The 20,002-nt window shown below is 38.8% G+C and overlaps 1 protein-coding gene across 26 annotated transcripts in view; it reads right to left on the reverse strand.

Annotated features, from left to right (window-relative positions):
• Positions 1-20,002, reverse strand: part of bt (projectin protein bent) — a 520,921-nt gene that overhangs the window by 430,378 nt on the left and 70,541 nt on the right. For 25 of the 26 annotated variants that reach the window (XM_067141225.2, XM_067141218.2, XM_067141213.2 and 22 more), the window contains exons 6-7: positions 14,660-14,813; positions 4,994-5,197 (exon numbers count right to left, since the gene is read on the reverse strand). In XM_067141225.2, coding sequence (XP_066997326.2) covers positions 4,994-5,197; positions 14,660-14,813 — 358 coding nt within the window. The remainder of the gene's footprint in view (positions 1-4,993; positions 5,198-14,659; positions 14,814-20,002) is intronic. The other variant, XM_067141199.2, reaches the window with a different exon arrangement.

Consider the following 20,002-nt stretch of genomic DNA (forward strand, 5'->3'; position numbering starts at 1 on the left):
ACAACAGCTATTTCCTTCTTTCTGACTTTCAATTTATAAGCAACTACATAAGTTGAATCAGGCAGTCTTTGCCAGAAGCAGTCAGTGCCAGAGTACAAGTATCGCCCAAGTATCCGTCGACGTAGAACGATCATTTTCAGCGTTTAAATTAATTCTGTCCGACAACAGAAAGTCAGTGACCCCTGAAAACATTGAAAGAGTCTTAATAACATAGTGCCATGCATAATTTTGCAAGGAATAAAACACGTTTATCAGTTTAACACTGAATCAACATTAAATAATGCATTTGGTAAGGGTATTTTTACTGCATATTTTAATGCATATTTTCAACATTTTTAGTGCATATGTGCATGCACATTTTTTGAGTTTTTAGTGCATATGAATCCGGGCCCTACTGATAAGTGAGTCTGTATATATTACACATAAGATATACATTGTTTTATGGGTGTGCCTGAACGTTTTGTTTATTTAATATGAATTGAAATAAAGTGACTTGAAGAGTTTCTTCACATCCCACTTACACCTATCACAGCTCGACAATAAAAGGATACGGATTTCAAAGAAAACTAGGTCGTTCAGGATGAGAATGAACTGATTCCATTTTTGTTCGTACTAATTGCTCGTTTCACAACTTTAGCCAGAATGTGTGGAACTATATATAACATGAGGCACCCATTGCAAACGTGCAAACCAGCTGCTGTACTGTAAATTTTCATCACGTTTCTTCCCATTTTGACAATGTTTAACGTAATATTGTCAAAATTAAATAAAATTACATTGTACGCTTAAAACTTCTTCAAGAGGAACAAATATCCCAACGGAAGTTTGTTAACTCAAAAAATAAAATATGTTCAAAATTGTTACTACGGTTATTGTAATTTCTTCATTCAATAGTCGATCTTCTTTTTCATGTGATACTAGATTCATGTGAAAGCTGACGAAAGGCAGAAATAATACCATAGGCCTGTGTGATAAACCAGAGAATGTTCACGGAATATATATTCTGGGAACTTTCTATAATCCTTTTCTGTGTCAATTCATAACATCCTGAGGATACTTACAGGCTTATGGGCCGTGAAAGAAGTAAATACCGTGCATTACCAATAATTTTCAGAAATAAGTGTACATCATATTTTACAATATGGACTCAGATCCACGGACATGATTTCGCCTCGATTTCCTGCGGGGAGACGAATTTCTAAAGAAGTGGAGGAAAGTGAATGTCACGAAATAATTCTATCCTTTCTGATCTTCTTTCTACAATCATGGCTAGATGTGGACCACGAGAAGTAACTTCATGATTTTCTTCCTGTCCTTGCCAGCCTGTAATTTATTATTATTATTATTATTATTATTATTATTATTATTATTATTATTATTATTATTATTATTATTATTATTATTATTATTATTATTATTATTATTATTATCATAACTGGGAAGCATGAGAAATGATGTACATTTCAATTTTCAAGAATTTTAACCACTTGATAACTGACCAATGGTGGTCGACGTTTTCGTCCATTATCACCGGCCTTTTGTTTTAAAATTCCTGATAATAATAATGTTAATTATTTTACGTCCCACTAACTACTTGTTTAGGTTTCCGGAGATGCCGAGATCCAGTGGGAGTTCTTTTACGTGCCAGTAAATATACCGACACGAGGCTGACGTATTGAAATACCACCGGACTGAACCAGTATCAAACCTGCCAATTTGGGGTCAGAAGGCCAGCGCCTCAACCGTTTAAGCCACTCAGCCCTCGTGAAATTTCTCAGTATATTTATATAATCCTATTACTTCTTCTTTTTATTTTAAAGCCTATTTGTACCGGGAAAATGAAAATCTAAATAGTAGTGTTTTAGGTCTGTTTTCTTGGCTTTTTCCCAATATATTGGGGTCGGCATTCAGTGTGGCCTTGTTTTACAGCTGGATGCTGTTCCTGGCGCCAACCTTCTGTCAAGGGAGTTAAGTTATTCATTATTACGTGTTTTAGTAGTATGGCGTGTTGTACGTAGATGAAGAGAAGTGTATTAACACGAACACAAAAGTCCAGTCCACGGACGGGAATCAAACCCGGGGCCCAGTAACCCAAAGACCAGTATGCTGGCCATTCAGCCAAGGAGCTGGACTCCACATTGTTTACAAATAAAGACTGGTAATTGGACAGGTTTGCTGTGGAATATTTCTCTTTTTTCAGTCACATCAACTCGTTCATTATAGTGTTACCAATTTTTCCTCCAACAACCACATGAGAAAATACTCCAAAAGTTTTCAGGAACAGGTTTTCACAGAGGTTTGAAAAATTATGATTTTAGACTGTAGCATACTTCGTCATTTCTATTACTTCATTCACTTTTTTTAAATTTTAAATATAAATATTTTTGTAAATGCAAACCCCTCTTCTGTAAAACTGTTGAGAGAAATATATACTTATATATTTCATTAGGAAGTTATACTTTAGGAATATCCCTTGGCTGGATAAACAATGAAATTTGTGCTCAAGATCTAAGAGATGATCAAGGGATTTATTGACAATTTGGCTGTTCTAAATGGCCTGTTGTATCGCCTTTCTCCTCAGATATGAACCTTGTGTTCCATTATAATCTTCGATCTTATGAATGTAATACTTAAATAGTAATAATAATAATAATAATAATAATAATAATAATAATAATAATAATAATAATAATAATAATAATAATAATAATAATTGTATTTATTTATTTATTTATTTATTTATTTATTTATTTATTTATTTATCTAAAATACATTTGTAAGTATGCAGTAAGATATAATACATTAACTTTGCAATTATTTACCCCTACAAAGCACTTGATGTGCTTATCTGCCGATGAAGTAGTTTCATATTTGTATACATTGTTTCAATCTTTACCGTTTACAACATTAATAAGGTTTGTACATTTACGTTAGCATTGTAATTTTGTCCTGTGGTGTGGGTTTTTCTCAATTCCTGAAAGTATAATTCAAAATAGATATGCCTGTGGTTCATTTTTCATTCACGAATAAATATTTAAACTGTAATGTTATTTTCTGTGATCCACAGTTTCACTTGTTTTTAGTTGATATTTTGTTTTCAAGTGTATCAGTTCTGGGGGCAACTATTGTAGTTCAAAAATTTTGGAACTACAACTTGTAGTGTTCTGGATCCATATTTGTCGTCGTACCTAATAATCTGAAAATAACTTATATGCCTCAGTCTTGTTCCATGTGTATTTTCATTTACAATTCTATAGTGGGGCCTCCAGTAAATTTCTTTAATTATATTGTACATATAAAGTTGTTTACCTCTCAAGAAACTTTCCTTCTGGTACATCCCTGTTAACATATCCTCACTTAAGCTAAGTATTCCTCTATTTTCGTACCATAATAATAATAATAATAATAATAATAATAATAATAATAATAATAATAATAATAATAATAATAATAATAATAATAATAATGATAATAATAATAGAAGTGACCGTGAGTTCTGTACCACCTTCCTTAGGGATTTTAGAAAGGAAATCACTTTATTTAAGGAAGCAAATACACTGGCGGAAAATGAAATCCTAACACCAGGAAGTTTGGAGGATTGCAGTTTATACTGAATAATTGTCTAGGTTACACATGTATTTGATGAAAGTTTTCAGGTCACAGGTTCAAGCAAGCACGAAGAGACATGTGACATGGTGGTACGTTAATAACCACTGTAGTCACTACGATTTTGAATACAAGCATCCAAGCATGCTTGCATTGTGCCTTGAATGTGCCGTATGTCATTTTGTGAGACAGAGTTCCACGCCTGTTCGACTTGCAGTCAAATCATTAACGGTTAATGCTGGTATTGGATGTCGATGCTTTTGTCGTCACATAATATCTCATACGTGCTCAATGGGCGAAATATTTGGTGATCTCCCTGGCCAAGGCAATTGGTCAACACTCTGTAGAACACGTTTGGTGACAGCAGCAGTATGAGGACGAGCGTTGTTCTATTGGAAAACGCCTCCTTGAACACTGCGAATGAGTAGCAGCACAACGGGTTCCGTCGCCCGTATGACGTACAAATCCACTGTTAAGTTTCTTGGGATAACGACGAGAGCGTTCTTGCTGTCAAGGAAAATCGCATACATTCCTGGTGTAAGTCCCGTGTGTTGACGCCGCGGACAGCTTTGTTCCAAGCACTCACCTTGTCTCCATCTTACCAAACTACGCCCATCACTGGCACCAAGACAGAAACGACTCTCATCTGAGAACACAACAGGTCTACACTCCGCCCTCCAATGAGCTATAGATTGATACCACTGAAGTCCCAAATGGCAGTGATTCGGAGTTGGTGGCATGAACGCTACAGGACGTCTGGCTCGGAGCTGTCCCTCAACTAATCGATTTGTTAGAGTTCGCTGAGTCAATGTGGTGCCAGCTGAAGCTCCAATGGCTGCTGTAGATACAGTGCGATGCTCCACAGCCACGCGGCAAATACGGCGGTCTTCCCTCTCCGTAGTGGCCCGGAGATAGTGCTTTCCCGTGACCGTTGTTGTCAACTACGATGCACTGTGGATACAACCCTGGCAAGTATTTCTGCAATACCGTGGAAAGAACTTCCAGCTTCACGTTCCCCTATTACACGGCCTCGTTCAAGCTCAGTTCGTTTCCTTAAAGGCATGTTTGACTCACACATACCTCACAACGTCAACATCGGACGATGATTAAAGCTCATGAAGTGTACAGCGCGTATTTAAAGCAAACTTGCTTTGCAAGGTCATAATGGTGCTACTAGCAGCACTATTCTTCGACTGGCACACAAATGTGAATATACGTCATCTTTCTGGTGTGCAAATACGCCTCCCAAATTTTGTTTATGTAGCACAACATCTTCTTTAGGTTGGGATTTAATTTTCTGCCAGTGTAGGTGGGAAAGGAATACTCAACATATCCTTCTACGTTCGTAGAGTAGTGTGCAAGAAGAACTGTGTTTTGTAAGACTTACTTGGGTTTGTCGCCACCCTCGAAGTTCAGATTGATGGTTGCGGTGCCTTCTCCGAGCTTATTCTTCGCTATAGCACGGTAATCACCGCTATCTGTCGTTTCTACGTTGCTAATTTCTAATTTCGCTATATAGTACATTTTTTCATCTACATCCAGGTACATTTTAAAGCGCCCCGCCTCTTTCAGCACCTTCTTTCCATGATACCTGCACATGGAGAAATAAAGTTAGTACATACGAAATATACTGAGCACGTTCTTTCTCTTGTCCATGAATGTCAATGCCAGAATTTTGTAAAAATATTAGCACATCATAAAGTTTCCTCAAATCAGAAGCTCCACGTAATCGACCCTTCCCATGGCGCGATTAAAAATAGAATATAATGAATAAAAATTAAAAATCGAAAAGAGTGCATTATATATTGTAGTACTGTAGCAAAAATTAGCGGTATCGGGTATATCATTTATGTATTACAACTATTTCAAAATTAGAGCTGCGGTTCATATAATACTGGAATACCGTAGTTAATTAGTGTAATACTACCATTCGGCATTAAATACTACCAATGTAGCATAATTAGTATGCCTGTATGCAAATAAATAGTTTCGTGTTCTGGGAGATGGTTGTTTTATAGTGATATAATGAATAAGACAGAAATTAACGAAAAACTATACTCCTATCTTTGATCATATTCAGTAAGTTCCGCAAGTTGATCAACGTTATCAGATGTGACATAATTTTCAACATTGATAGTGTAAACTGTTTCCTTACGTGATGCCAAACTTTAAAGTGAAAACACTCCTCTGATACACTGAGACTTCTGATTTTCAACTGAGATTGTTTTTCAATCTTACAAGGAAACTGTCCATACTGTCATATCGAAATCAACAATGAAATATCGCACACACTTTGAGAAGACGTATAAAATAGCGATGTACAAAAATTTTGCTGCCATTTCGAACGGGAAGTTTTCAAAATCTTGATACAAAGTACGTGTGCCAACGCAGCTTACTGGACAACCCTTGCTTCTTGCTGGCTCACGCGGCGCACAGCGGAGTGGAGTTGCAGTTGTGCTGGAGAGAGAGAACGAACTGGCAGGCTGCCACGCGCCAAGGTCACTTTATGGTTACGGAACGAATGTGAAACATAAATGAGGTGCGTTAATCGCATGACAAAAACACAAATATTTTTGGCACCATGCACAACGAATATGCAATTTGAGGCCACATTGTTCTTCACAGTTTTCTTTACTTGTTTGAAGGCAATATATCGCAGGCACTTCGAACTTGGGAGGTCTCACCGTTGTATAATTTGTTGCAAACCACGAATATTTAATCATCTCCGTGAACCGTGGGGAAGAAAATTGAAAATGAATGAAGGACTACATTTTCAGTATGCTGTTTCTGTGATAATCATCAAACTGAAAGTCTTCACAAGTCGGCACAATGTTCATTAAGCAGCGATACAAAGCTTTCCACTGTCGGAAGAAAAACTTGTCCAAGTGCTGTATTTTCCCTGTAGTGCCGGGAGAAATCTGCAGAATTTCTATACTTTTGCCTGGAGGAATGTCTTCAAGACAGCTCTTATCACTATAAGTTGTCCAGGAATCTAGCAGTTGCAAACACGTCTCTTCCTCAAATAGGAAGGAGGATTCCTTAAACCAATACTTTAATTACTTTTCCCCCATTTTCCCTGATTTTGTGGCTGTTACAATTATATTTCTGGCATGAAACATTTCTTTGGAAACTCTCGGACCGAAAGTTCCAGTTACCTTCTGTAGTACAATGAATAATTTCGGGGAAAGGGTACCGTCTATACTAATTGTGGGCACAATTGTGTACGAATGGGTGCACTAACTGATTGAGCAACTGTTTCTGCATGTTCCTCATCAACAAACGATAGAGTCCTTTTCGCTTTCATTTCGCGCACGAAACCACTCTGATCAGTATTGTATATTGAAGAAGGGTTGTGGTCTAAATATCGCTGTGTAGCTGCCTTAACAAATTTCTTTGCGAATTCATCTTTCTCATCTTCTTCTTGCAGATACGTAAGTGATACTAATTTCGTAATTTTTCTACTTTTCATTCTATACTTTTTCTCAAAATGACTCAATCAACTAGCACATACGCTGATATTCCAGCGTTCCTTTGATCCTGGCAAATAGGAATAAATCGCAAAACGGCATATCAGAAGAACACGAGCATAAAGAATAGCTGGACCGACAGATCAGACGTGATATAAGGTATTCAGTAATGTTACCAATAGCCTGCATAGAGGCCCTAGTTGAGTTGTGCATTTAAGCAATTTTTAGACTCCCAATCCAAACGTTGGCAGCAGTGTATTTATTTCGGAGCGAACTTCGTTGAAGGGAATCAGGACAATTAGTTGCTTAATTTGAATATTTTATTGATAACCTTTGTGGTGAAGTTTGTAGTTAAGTACTTCGCATTGGTGAAGGACCCAGGACTCAGGCTGCTACGCCCTGTTGACAGCATAATTCAAACCGAAGCAGGTACAAATTTTATCTTCGAATATGCGATCAACAACTTCACTAACACGGAAAGGACTTCGTGGGTTGTTCGTTCAGGACGAGGATCGCAAGACTTCTCGCAACGATCGCTGATCACACCACACGTCTCTAAGGTGGATTTCTCCGCACTCAACAGCACATCTTCATTTGACCGGCCGGGTGACGCCGCATCTTTACTTCCGCACCCAGCCGCTGTAAAAAAGCATAACGGCTGACGCCACGTAGGAAATCAGCCTTCCCATCACTATCATGCCCAACTGCATTCTTCACGTTGTCGAGCTCACCTACTCTGATGAAGAACTTCTTCACTACTTCCGCAATAACTGCTTCCCGATTACCAACGTGTCTCGGGTACAGGACAGTTGTCTTTCCACTCGTCGGATCCTTGTTCAAGTTCCAACAGAAGATGTTTTACAACAACTGCTCAAAGACGGCGTGTACTTCGACCTCTCCACGCATCGTGTGGAACGCCGCCCTTCATATTTTGACGACGCCTTTGAGCCCCTCGCCACACCCATACTACCTCAAGTACTCCCGCCACCCCTGACATCGCTCTCTTCTTACGACCCCCCTGTCACCACCACCACTTCTACCATCACAACTACCACCAACACTTCTGTCCATGCTTCCTTTACTATTACTCTAACTACTACCGTTATGTCCCATTCCTCCCCACTTATGACGTTCCCTCTCCCCATCCCACCCTCACTCAACAACATGCAACAAACCAGCCACCTGCTGAGGAAAATACCACCGTTGAAGATACAGCGTGCCCATCGCCTCCACCATCACCGCCAACAAATCAGCATACCATCTACAGCTGTGTTGTTTGCGGCGTGGATCCGAATCTCCCAACTGAGGTGATCGTCCACGAACTTCGCCTAGCAGGGATTCCGGTGCGGGGAGTGTTCAGGATCCACAACGCCGCTGGACCCACATATCTCGTGCTCCTCCAACTTCCGTCGTCTGCAGACAATCAACGCCTCATCGCTCATGGAATACATCTCCACGGTCGCCACCATCGAGCAGAACCTTCCCGCTCACCTCCCCAACTTTTGTCCCGACCTACATCACCTCGTCAGCGTCCCTGGCCTACCCCTCCACTTACTCCCAATATGCGGTTTCATCCACTCCCACCCAACTACTTTTCCTCACCTCCGCCTCCATCAGACATTCTTCGCCTACTGCTCACATCCCTTATAAACTTCTCCTCCTTTTATCACAACTTTGCACTTCAGCTTCCCAATACCCACCCTCGTACTCTCCTCTGAATTTTCAATCCTTGCACACATCCCCTTAAATAATATCCACGTACACCTCCTCATACTACCGCTCCTTCCACAACCAGCCGAAACTCCTGGCCAAGGTGAAAGCGTAACCTTCAAGGTGGCCCGCCCCTCTCCTTCAGGGAGGGGAATGAAAACTTGGGAAAAAAATTGTTCGTTAGAATTTTAGTTCCTTGAAACGTTTCTAAATTCCTGAAGTCACTCTCTTTTGAGAAGCAATTCACGGTATCGGATGCTTACTACATTACCTACGTTCACATCTTTATCAGCTGTCATTACTGTACACTAACACACGAGCTGGTCTTCTACGATTTGATGTGGAAGGAGTAAGGATAAAAATCGGTTTCATAATTACTTCAAAACAAATATCCGATTCGCCATCATTCGGTACATCTTGTAAAAGGTCTGCACACGTAACCAAAAATATAGTATTTTTTTGTAACTACTGCCTGTATCGTTCTAATGTTATAATGGCAAGCAAGAAAGTGTGCCACTAGTAACCCTAACTTTATAATCCATGATTCATGGGGAATAAATTCTCAGCCTAGATCAAAGGACTACGAGTTGCATAAAAATGCGATTGCTTGTGGTCCTTTATCATCAATGTCTTAACGACATTTTATAGATTTTGATATTGTATAGTTTGAAACTGTGGATTCTTTTGCATTTAAGGATATTTCGAGTTCAGAGTCTACTTGCTTCTCTTAGAAAACTGCAGTCAAAGCCGTTTGTTGCGACATCACTTTTAATGGCGGATTGGATATAACGGCAAAGTCTAACGATCCCGTCTCTATGTGGCCCGCTCCACCCCTTCAGGGTGGGGAATGAAACCATTTATGATGATGATAATGATGATCCCGTCTACGGACGGTAGATGCATAGTAGGTGGCCACGGCTGCACTCTGACCGGCCAACCGAGCAGAGGAGGGGTGGCCACGGCTCTACCGTCACTCTATGCCTCTGTATTCGGGAGAAGGAAAAGGGCTAGTCCCATCCGTCGGCTGTCCGGAGAATGGTTTTCTCTGGTTTTCCATTCTCGTGCACCAAGGCGAGTGCCGGGATAGTTCCTAGTATAGGCCACGGCCGCTAACCCTCTCACCTACTCCGAGCATCTCCTTTACCGTAACATATCTCCCGGCCTGAGAGACGGCGTCACCGTCTAAGAGGCCCGCCTCCCCCTTCAGGGGAGGAATGAAAACATTTAAACTATATTATCCCGTCTATATACGATATAAACTCTGTATTTAAAAAAATTATGGCATCGCTTATTACGACATAATATAAAACGGCGTACTTATATCACATTTTTGGAGACTATAACGTCCAATGTTAATTTTTGTTTTTACGCTTTTAGGGATTATTGACAACAATGTAAAGCTAAGTTTCAAATCCTTGTTTTCAGTAGATTTCAAATCAGTCTGTCTGTTAAATAGTGAAGGCAAGCATCGCTGTGAGGATATCGCAAGAAGAAGAGAAAGTGTTTAATACTGATGGAAAGTCGCACATAATGTGGTGATTACAAAATGGGCAAACAAAGGTCAGCATTGTGAAAGAATTGCGTGTAATAACGATTTCTACAATACGCGAGGACAGAGAGAACATCTCATTTATTAGCCAAGACCATGTGTTGATCAATTTACAATGTTGCTAATTCTTTCCTCACCGGGCGAGTTGGCCGTGCGGTTAGGAGCGCGCAGCTGTGAGCTCGCATCCACTGTCGGCAGCCATGAAGATGGTTTTCCGTGGTTTCCCATTTTCACACCAGGCAAATGCTGGAGCTGTACCTTAATTAAGGCCACGGCCGCTTCCTTCCCACTCCTAGCCCTTTCCTGTCCCATCGTCGCCATAAGACCTATCTGTGGCGTTGCGACGTAAAGTAACTAGCAAAATTCTTTCCTCACTTATTATGTTATATTTTTCTGATAATTATATTATTGCTGTATGTACATTGTAAATAGTAGAAATACAGTACGTATTTCATGGTATGCTTTTTAACGTGTTAACTTATTTTGTTAATTAACTATGTAAGTGTGCAGGCTAAAACTTACTGTATGATATATACTAGGAAAATAAAAATAAAGACCGGTTCTGCGACTATCACTTATAACGAACGTTAATTGACGGTCCTTTCGGAGTCCTTATAACCGGTTTCGACTGTAAAAAGTGCATGCGATCCTGCAACGCCACCCTTCAGTCGCTACTGCCAGTACTATGGTGCACAGTTGTTTCATCAAATAAACTGGTTAGTGAAATAAAGTTCATTAAACCACACGTAAAATGGTAGGTAATTAAGTACGCGGAAGAAATGAAATCGTCCCTGTTCTGCCAAAAGGGCGAATGTTACAATGCTCTTCCTATCCTTTATTTCCCTTAAGGCTGGTCACGCCTTCCGGCCACATGTTGATATTCGGTCCATCAGAACAATTTCCGTTGAGTTCATTTTGCTATGTACACGTGTAAAGGAAAATGAACCTTACTGTACCATACTGAAGGAATGTATGTTTGCATGATATTTACCCAATCCTAGAGTGTGATGTATTTAAGGTTCATTGTCCTTTACACATGCGCATAGGAAAATGAACTCAACGAAAACTGTTCTGATGGACCGCATGACAATATATAGCTGGAAGGCGTAACCAGTCTTAAGGGAAATAATGGATAGGAAGATAATTGCAACATTCGCCGTTTTGGCAGAACAGGGACGAAATGCATTATTTTAGGTGAGGAAACATATCTGTAATATGTTCGTGAGATAGACATTCATGTGGAGAGAGAACGTTCCCATCAACGCAGCAATTCAAGTGCGAGAATACAGTCAGCAACACCATAACAGAGAGGGATAGGAGCCATGAAACTCGACAATGTCAAGGCCTGTGTGAGAAAAGCACTCGTGGCAACATTTACCTGTGCTAGGGTTCGAACAATGATTCACCTAACAGCACAGATTCTCAGTGTTATGGTGAAGCGTGACTTCACCTCTCAGTTATAAAAATGAACACCAGGTGTGATTTATATTTGTAATTTAGTACTAATATCCCTAGAGGTTTTACTAATCTGCTCCTTCTCAGGAAGTCCATACTTTTCAAGTGCGGGGTATGTCTCTGTACATGATTATCAGTAAAAAGAATCTTGAACAGTTATAACAGTAATGTGGAATATTATAGCTCAAAAAGTCTGTAGAAATCCAGCTTTATGGCATTTGTGTCACAAATACTGGTATCGTGTCATCTAAAATGAGTCGTTCTCTGGATGTCTCTCCTTACGTTTAACCTATCAGTAGAACTGTTGTGAACTATTGCTAATTAGTTTAGATCTAATCTGTATCCTCGGTATTTACCCTACTAAATTCAGTACGAATTTCGTGAGAAGAAACACATTACCTTAGACAATCGCTTGGTATAGAAATGCACTGGTTGGCCTCAGTGGAGTGTTAAAAAACTGATCTCCAATACGACCTGTATTAAGTATGAGTGTAAGTCAAACGGTAAGTTTCCTTAATGTTTTTTAGCTATAAAAAGGAAAGTAGATAAAAAGTATGTTTCCCTAATGTCTAATAGGTGAACAAGTGAAGATACAGTATTTCGAGGTAAAGTAAGTCGCTCCGTGTTTTGTAGGAGAACAGATAAAGTTAGGACAAGATGAAATAAGTCTTCCTAATTTTTTGTAAGTGTTCAATTAGAGATAGGTTATTTCGATATCACTCCTGTATTTTGTTACATAATCACGAAAGTTATTGTAGCATTTGTTTAGCATAATATGAGTGTCTCGCTTCATGGGAATAAAGAGGCGTCCATTTCGTTGAATACCTTTAACTCATTCAGCGTTACACATCTGTTCTCCCGTTCCCTCCCTTCAGTGTCATTAACAAATGTGTCTGACGTTGATTGATGGCCAATTTGTTCTTGTCCTGTCCGGCTTTATGGCCAAATGGTTAGCGTGCTGGCCTTTGGTCACAGGGGTCCAGGGTTCGATTCCCGGCAGGGTCGGGAATTTTAACCATCATTGGTTAATTTCGCTGGCACGGGGACTGGGTGTATGTGTCGTCTTCATCATCATTTCATCCTCATCACGACGAGCAGGTCGCCTACGGGAGTAAAATCAAAAGACCTGCACTTGGCCAGCCGAACTTGTCCTCGGACACTCCCGGCACTGAAAGCCATACCCCATTTCATTTCATGTCATGTACTTCTCCTTTTACATTCGTTCGACTCTCTTCAAATCCACGTGACTTGCTGGTTAGACATCGCTTTCTCTCCGTATATAGACACAATCCTCGTGTGAATGTTGAGAAGTCCGACTTGTGCACCGTGAAAGCTATCTGATACAGAAGTTGGAGTGAGTTCTGTTCCTTTGTTCCTTAGCAAGAGATCAGGGACACTTACCGTTTGACTTACCATCTTACGTACGCATTGTTTATTAATTCGTGTGTTATCGTACAAACCCATCTGAATGCTTATTTACTTGGAGAAAACTTCCGAAATATGTAATTGAGGGAATGTTCGCACTATGGTCCTCTGTCGGGCACTGTTTAAGCAGATTAGGACGAGTCCAGAGGCCCAAGTGTGTTCCCGAACTTGTACACTTGGGATGTTTTGCTTCTTCGCTTGCATTCTCGGCATATGCAGGGTGTCCCAGGAGCAATGGTCAGCGTTACACGTCTGTTCTCCCGTTCCCTTTCTTCAGTGGCATTAACGAATTTGTCTGCGCGTTCAACAGGGTAGTTCAATGACATAAAGACAACCCGAGAAAAGAAGTTGAAAGCAACGAGGTAGGTTGTGCTAGAATAAAACGTCAAAGAGGTTGGGTGGTGTGACATACGTGAGCGATACCATCCCAGAGACAAATGTACATTAAGTGCTTTCTATATCGGAAAACATTCGGAATATGGCGTATGTCCATACGAAGTGTTTGCTTCAAATGGCGGTTCCTGTCATATCCCTGAATCATGACCATTCCTCCTGGGACATTCTGTATATAGTGCAATTTAGGCAAAATGAGCTGGAACGAGCAATTTCAGTCCCCAGGACGTTCTGAAGGAAACAAATTTGAACTTATTTCAAATACTTGATCAAATGAACTGAACGAAATATAATTATAAATGTATGAAAAGTCCGTAAATCATGTATATTAATTTGAGTATTACAGACATGAAAACAAATACTTCGTTTTAAACAGTAAATGTAGACAGGCATTACCCAATTACGACTGTTCCTCACGCGGCCAAAGAGCTACTCCTGATTAAAATGAACCACATTTTATATTTTTGTAACAATATTACTTTCTCTGCAAACAATACCATTTCATTTGGTGCACTATTAATTGCAAAAAATATCATCATATGTGGAAGTACGACCAAATTTTAGCAACTTTCATCTCATGAGAAAGCTACTGGCTTGAAGCAAATCTAATGTTACCACATTATTTCGTTCAAGATGTCCTGAGTTTGAGAGGTATAATTTCCTCCTGAATTGCAAAGTCACCAGTATAGTGCTTACAAGATAAACCATGGCAAAGTATAATCGTAAATGATTTCTGACGTGAACTTACTATTAATTCCTAAAAATTCATGCAAAGTATTGATGAAATTGACATTCTTAATTTTATGAAAAGAGCAGACATCAATCAACTGAAATTCGCCCGCTTAATCGGCAAAGAGACTTTAATTCTAGAATCATTATTCTTTTATGAATCGTTGTAATTTTAACTCTCAACGCTAAAATGTATATTTGTTAAGAATTAAAACCATGCCGGTACGCCAAAATCTAATGGAAATAATGTACAAATTATTTCTCTTAACCCCACTTAGTCATAGATTGTCTAGTCAGTAAGAGGAAAACATGAAAGAGTACTCACCACGTAACAGTTGGTTTTGGGTCCCCAACCAGCCGACACTCGAACGTCACGTTGCCTCCATCATCTGACTGCCGAATCACTGGTCTTTCCGTGAATGTGGGCTTGATGCCGTCCTCAGGAACGGGTGCCGAATCGCCTATATCGAGAAAAGAACCTAAACCGGCTATTTTATGAGTTTACTTGTTGCCGAAAGTAATTTATGACGCAGAATTTCTAGTTTGTGCTGAGTGTGAATTCGAAATAACTTTGGTGAAAAAGTAAAGTGAGAAATAGTTCTATTGCTGTTCAATTAATTTCAAATAATAATAATGCATGGCTGTTAGAAATTAGTGTCTCCTACTAGCTAGTATTTGGTTAGGTATTCCTCTAGCCTAAGGAACAGTTAGTAGTAAGATGTTTTCTTTCTGCAGATCATTACAATTTCTTCTGTCCCTTATCAATTTTAATAACATACCAAAGACTTTGCCGTATATATTTCGTAACTGTGAAGAAATTGAGGTTAAATGACGAATAATTCCGCTCCTTGTTACATGATTAAAATCATGCCATTTGCAGATACATCCTGTTTTATATACATATCTGCTGTAAACTGTAAGGCATGAGAGTTTTGTAGAGCGAATTAAATCTCAAAGAAATGTCCCTTTTACGATAGTGAATATCTGAAAGGAGCCCTGGGAAGTGATTATTAAATACAGAAGAACAACTTGTTTCCGTAACTGGTAGTAGGCCTATATTCTGAGTGTTCTCATCTCAAAGTAGCCTGTCATTACGAAAAGGGAAATTTTAAAAATGAATTCTTCACGATTTTTTGCATTGATATTCACTATGGCAGAAGTACTTTGATAACACTTACTTTATGAAATATATTTAGAGTAGCTTGCTAACACGAAGAGATTTGGAGAACTACTTTCTCAAAATCATTAATTTCCCGTCTTTCGACATATATACTTTTAGGTAATATGCTTTGCAAATATTGTGTTAGTCCGGGTATGATTTCTGCCATGTTATTTATTTACATAATACTGATGTTAATAGCCGAATTAGGCTTAACTTGATTCCACCTATCCAGTACATACCTGCCAGAGATGAACGCGTTGTGAAAGGATACGTAATTCAGAGCTATGAAGATGCTAGGCAACTTACAAATGAAAAATGCGTTGTTTTATATTTAAGGAATGAATAACAGGAGCAAGACAGTGATTAAACATACAATGGCACAATATCACGGTGCCTGTCAAACAGAGATAAAGAGTCAAACAGAGCTGTCTGTGATCCGTCGCAAGGCTACTAGAAAGAGACAAAGAGAAATAAAATCCACTCCTCCATCCATAGCTCTTTTGCTACCTGTTTGAAATAAAATTAACACAATGGAGCCACATACTGCATTAGGTTGAAATATCAAAGGACACAACAAATGAACAATCTAAAGTATACGCTTTTCAGTGAATTCCACAAACCAAAATAACAAACTCAAAGACGAATTTAAAACATTTCAAGCAAGCTTAAACATGCGGCATTAATCTTTGCGGTAAGCTCCTTCCAAGGCGATTAGAGATCTCGGATAGGAAAAACAGTGTGGCATTTCGTATTCTTCTTAAGTATTAGACAGTACTTGAGTAATTAAGTTACACGTATGATGCCTGTTGGGGACCGAGAAATCGTGTAGTGTATTCTCCGAGTCTGGTACAAATTTTGTTGTTTTTTAAACGCTGTGAAGAGAATATGTTTGATGACTCTGTTTTCTACACTCTTTTCTTCCCAGTAAATGACACATTCTAGATTAGTGTATCATACGCTATTTTTCAACTTATCCACCATTGGTAATAGCCTTTATCACCTATTTAATTTTCTACTGTAATCTAGGCCATGTGCATTTGTACTTTGTACCTGATATTTGATCATATAAACTCGTGCGTGGAAAGTATCTACGAAATAACCGATCCTAATGTTCAGTATGAAATAAATTAACTTTTAGCTGCAAATACATTCCTACGTTCTTAAATTCCTTTACGGATACTGATATTTTATTTCGTTTAATTTTCCTGTGCAAGACTTCTTGAACATTTCCCCACTAATATTATATTCATGTGCATAAGCATGTTCATCGTAAATGTTAAACTCTTGAAAAGGCTCTCAAGAGGATTCGTGCCTAGTGAATTTTTCTGATTTTGTTCTGTTGCCAGCAAAGAGCACTATGGCCTATAAGCTTCGAAGGTGTAGCATTAAAAATAGGCAACTCCATGTTTTGACAAAAAGAAAGGGAGTAAACCTTTAAAACAACTTAAGATGTAATGTGGTGTACAGCGTAGTATCCACATCCTGAGGGGAAATTTTCTCATTTTCAAACATGTAGATTAGAAACGTTGCACAGTGTGGAAATGAAAGCCAAGATTCAGTTCATGCATTCATCTTCGTCTTCTTGTACAAATATTAAGACTAGTATTGCTCTCGTACGGAGTGGTTACGTTTGATCAACACTGTATATAACTGAGAAATGCCAAGAAGAAGATTATTCGATTTCACTGTATCAGTAAAGATGATCGTATAAACTTTCAATGTAGAAAAATCCGAAAATATTTCAGTTTTTATTTTTCAGACACTAATAGCTTGGGTTCTTCGAAAATTAAGGATGTGGACGTATGTGATATCAATCTCTTTTCCACTGTACATAACATCCTTTGATATTCTTATGCAAAATGAGAAATTAATTTACTGGAGCAGTATAGGAGCTCTACGACCGAAAGTGAGTAAAAGATCTTCAGGTGCGACGGAGTTTTGAGGTGGTACAGTATAGTGCCAGTGTTGATGAAATCCACCATTTATACAAACATTATAAAGCAATTTACTAGAACTTACAGGAAAATTATCCCTCTAATAAGTTACGATTCTTTTGTAATTCTATATAACTACTTGTAATATGATATTTTTAATGTCAACTACATAATCACTTTATTTTAGATTGTATAATCTACTGTCTTACTGCTTGTAACTAGAAATTACTTCATCCTTTCGGGCAACAAGCACATGTAGAGGAAACAATTCGTCTACCGTTCTGATAGATAGACTAGTTGAACTTATTACTATCAAATAAAATCATTGTAATTTCCAGCGTATTCAATAGCATATCTAATAAAACATCTCACTTATATTAGTTTTCCATTGTAAATTTTAAACATAAAGCAAATTGATTACTCTTCAACAAACGAATTCTACAGAATTGATTTTCCTGGTGTATCCGAAATTGAAATTTTTCAATATATTCTGTCTTATGTTTTCCTGCTATTGTACACTAACTACTACATTTAAAGCATCGTTATGATATATTAAGTCAATGTGTAAAGAGTGTCGAGTAGACCTATCTTGTCTCTTGTTGATTTCTCTCCGTCTGTTTGGTAAAATACAGAGAGGCAATGAACCTCCAGGCACTAAGGACAAATCTAGTTTTACTATTGGTGGGTTAATCCCTGATTAGTTGTCTCTTACTGTTCTCCGTGTGTAAATAGTGAAGCAGAATTGATTAGATTCACTCACGCAGGCTGTCAGTAGTTGCTGATTGTCGATACTAAAATATACGTTAATGTTTTTCCAAGATACTGAATCCTCCAGCATTATTAACCTATTTTACAAATTGATTGAATCAACGAGAGCTCATCGCCTTCAGTGACAAGTTTTATAGGTTACGTGGCAAGCCGGGATGTAGAGGTATTCCACTCACTGGTGCAGATAAAAGCTCAACCACAGCCAAATCTATCATTAGGACGGCGAAGCGGCTGATGGAGTCCAGCTTCTCAGTTAATTGCCAACGAACGCAGACACATTAATGGTAGCAGACACACTCGTTTCTAGCTAAGCACAAGAAGAAAGGAACTCGCCATAAAGCTGCGAAGCATGTCACGATTAACATGATGGTACACAGGAAGAATTAGCTCGGTGTTGTAACACAAACGACTGTAACCTACGTCATTATAGCCTCTGGGTTGAGGTTCCTTACGTTGTATGAGGGTGGCCATGCTCGCTTCAGTATATATAACGCTATTGAAGAAGGCATACCGATGCCTTGCGTCCTCATCCCAACATAGAGAAGAGTTACGATGTAAAATATGAATACTGAAGTTGAGATAAAGCAATGTCAAACACTTAACACGCTCAATAACAGCACGTTCAGTCATCAAGCTCAACTAAATGGAAAAAGTCGTCCTCCTGTGTATGCGAGAAGGAGGATGGTGGGACGTTCTTCATGCTGTGAACATAGAATAACCCAGGCGCTATAAAGAAGAGGCTCACCACTACAATTAACCAGAAATTCCTATCGTTGGAAATGATAACAGCTGTATTTTACTTTGACTGCATACTCGTTATATTTCTTGTAATTCATTTTATATGCATTTTTAGAGGCAGTTAATTAGCCATTTTAAATATATTTCACTGAAAGAGTGGATGTAGTTTTGTTATTCTGCCTTTCAGTAACGTTGTCTGTCAGTCATGTGGTGGTATGTTAAGTTCTCCTGGACTGTGTTGTTGCGAGTCAACAATATTTCCAGTTTTATGATGGAACTAATACAGGTGTAGTTGACTATTCCTTCTGTGAATGATGGATGGTGTTGTTCTAACCGTCTGCCGAGAACTGGTATGTGGGCCAAGTTCTTCAGGAAGTTTTCTGAGCGGAGGGAACAGTAGCACTGATGCTGTTTAGTAAGGGAAATACTTCCCGACTGCAAATTAATGCTATTAGTCAACGTGATGCTGAAGTAAGTGCTTATCTCTTACATTCGTTTGAAGGTATAATTGAGTGGCTAGCCTACAGTAGGGCAATAGTTAATTTGAGTTTGGACGTGCCATCTCTGCCATTTTGTTGTCAGAGTTAAATTTGTCGTTCTTCCTATGTTTGGACTTGATAAGGAAGTACCATTATGAGTATGTGGATTTGAGATGGAGAGAGAAAGATCGCTACCCCATGAATTTTGTAGTGTCCTCGTGCCATTTCTGCACCGCTAGGTGCAAAATAAATGGAAAAGAGTTGCAAGAATATTAAGATGTGTTATATGCGAGGATATCAGAGTAAAAGTACTGAAGGAATCATTTGAAATGATCTCTTTAACGGGATGCATTTCTTAATGAGTTCAACCGTGTATCATGTCATTGGCCGTCAGTGGTAATTGTTGACTATACCCCTCTCTAAAAGTGTAAATGCGTTGTATGCACACTAATGTGGATCTGTTCTCAGAATGTCCTCAATGCCATAATCGAGCTCTTCAAATATCACATGATTTTGGGGCATGTCAATGTCGTATTTCAACTTAGTATTTTATGGAGGCTCTTCTTGTCTTCCTGCACAAAGCTAAT

The sequence above is a fragment of the Anabrus simplex genome, chromosome 2 (assembly GCF_040414725.1).
Source record: "Anabrus simplex isolate iqAnaSimp1 chromosome 2, ASM4041472v1, whole genome shotgun sequence".
Lineage (NCBI taxonomy): Eukaryota > Metazoa > Arthropoda > Insecta > Orthoptera > Tettigoniidae > Anabrus > Anabrus simplex.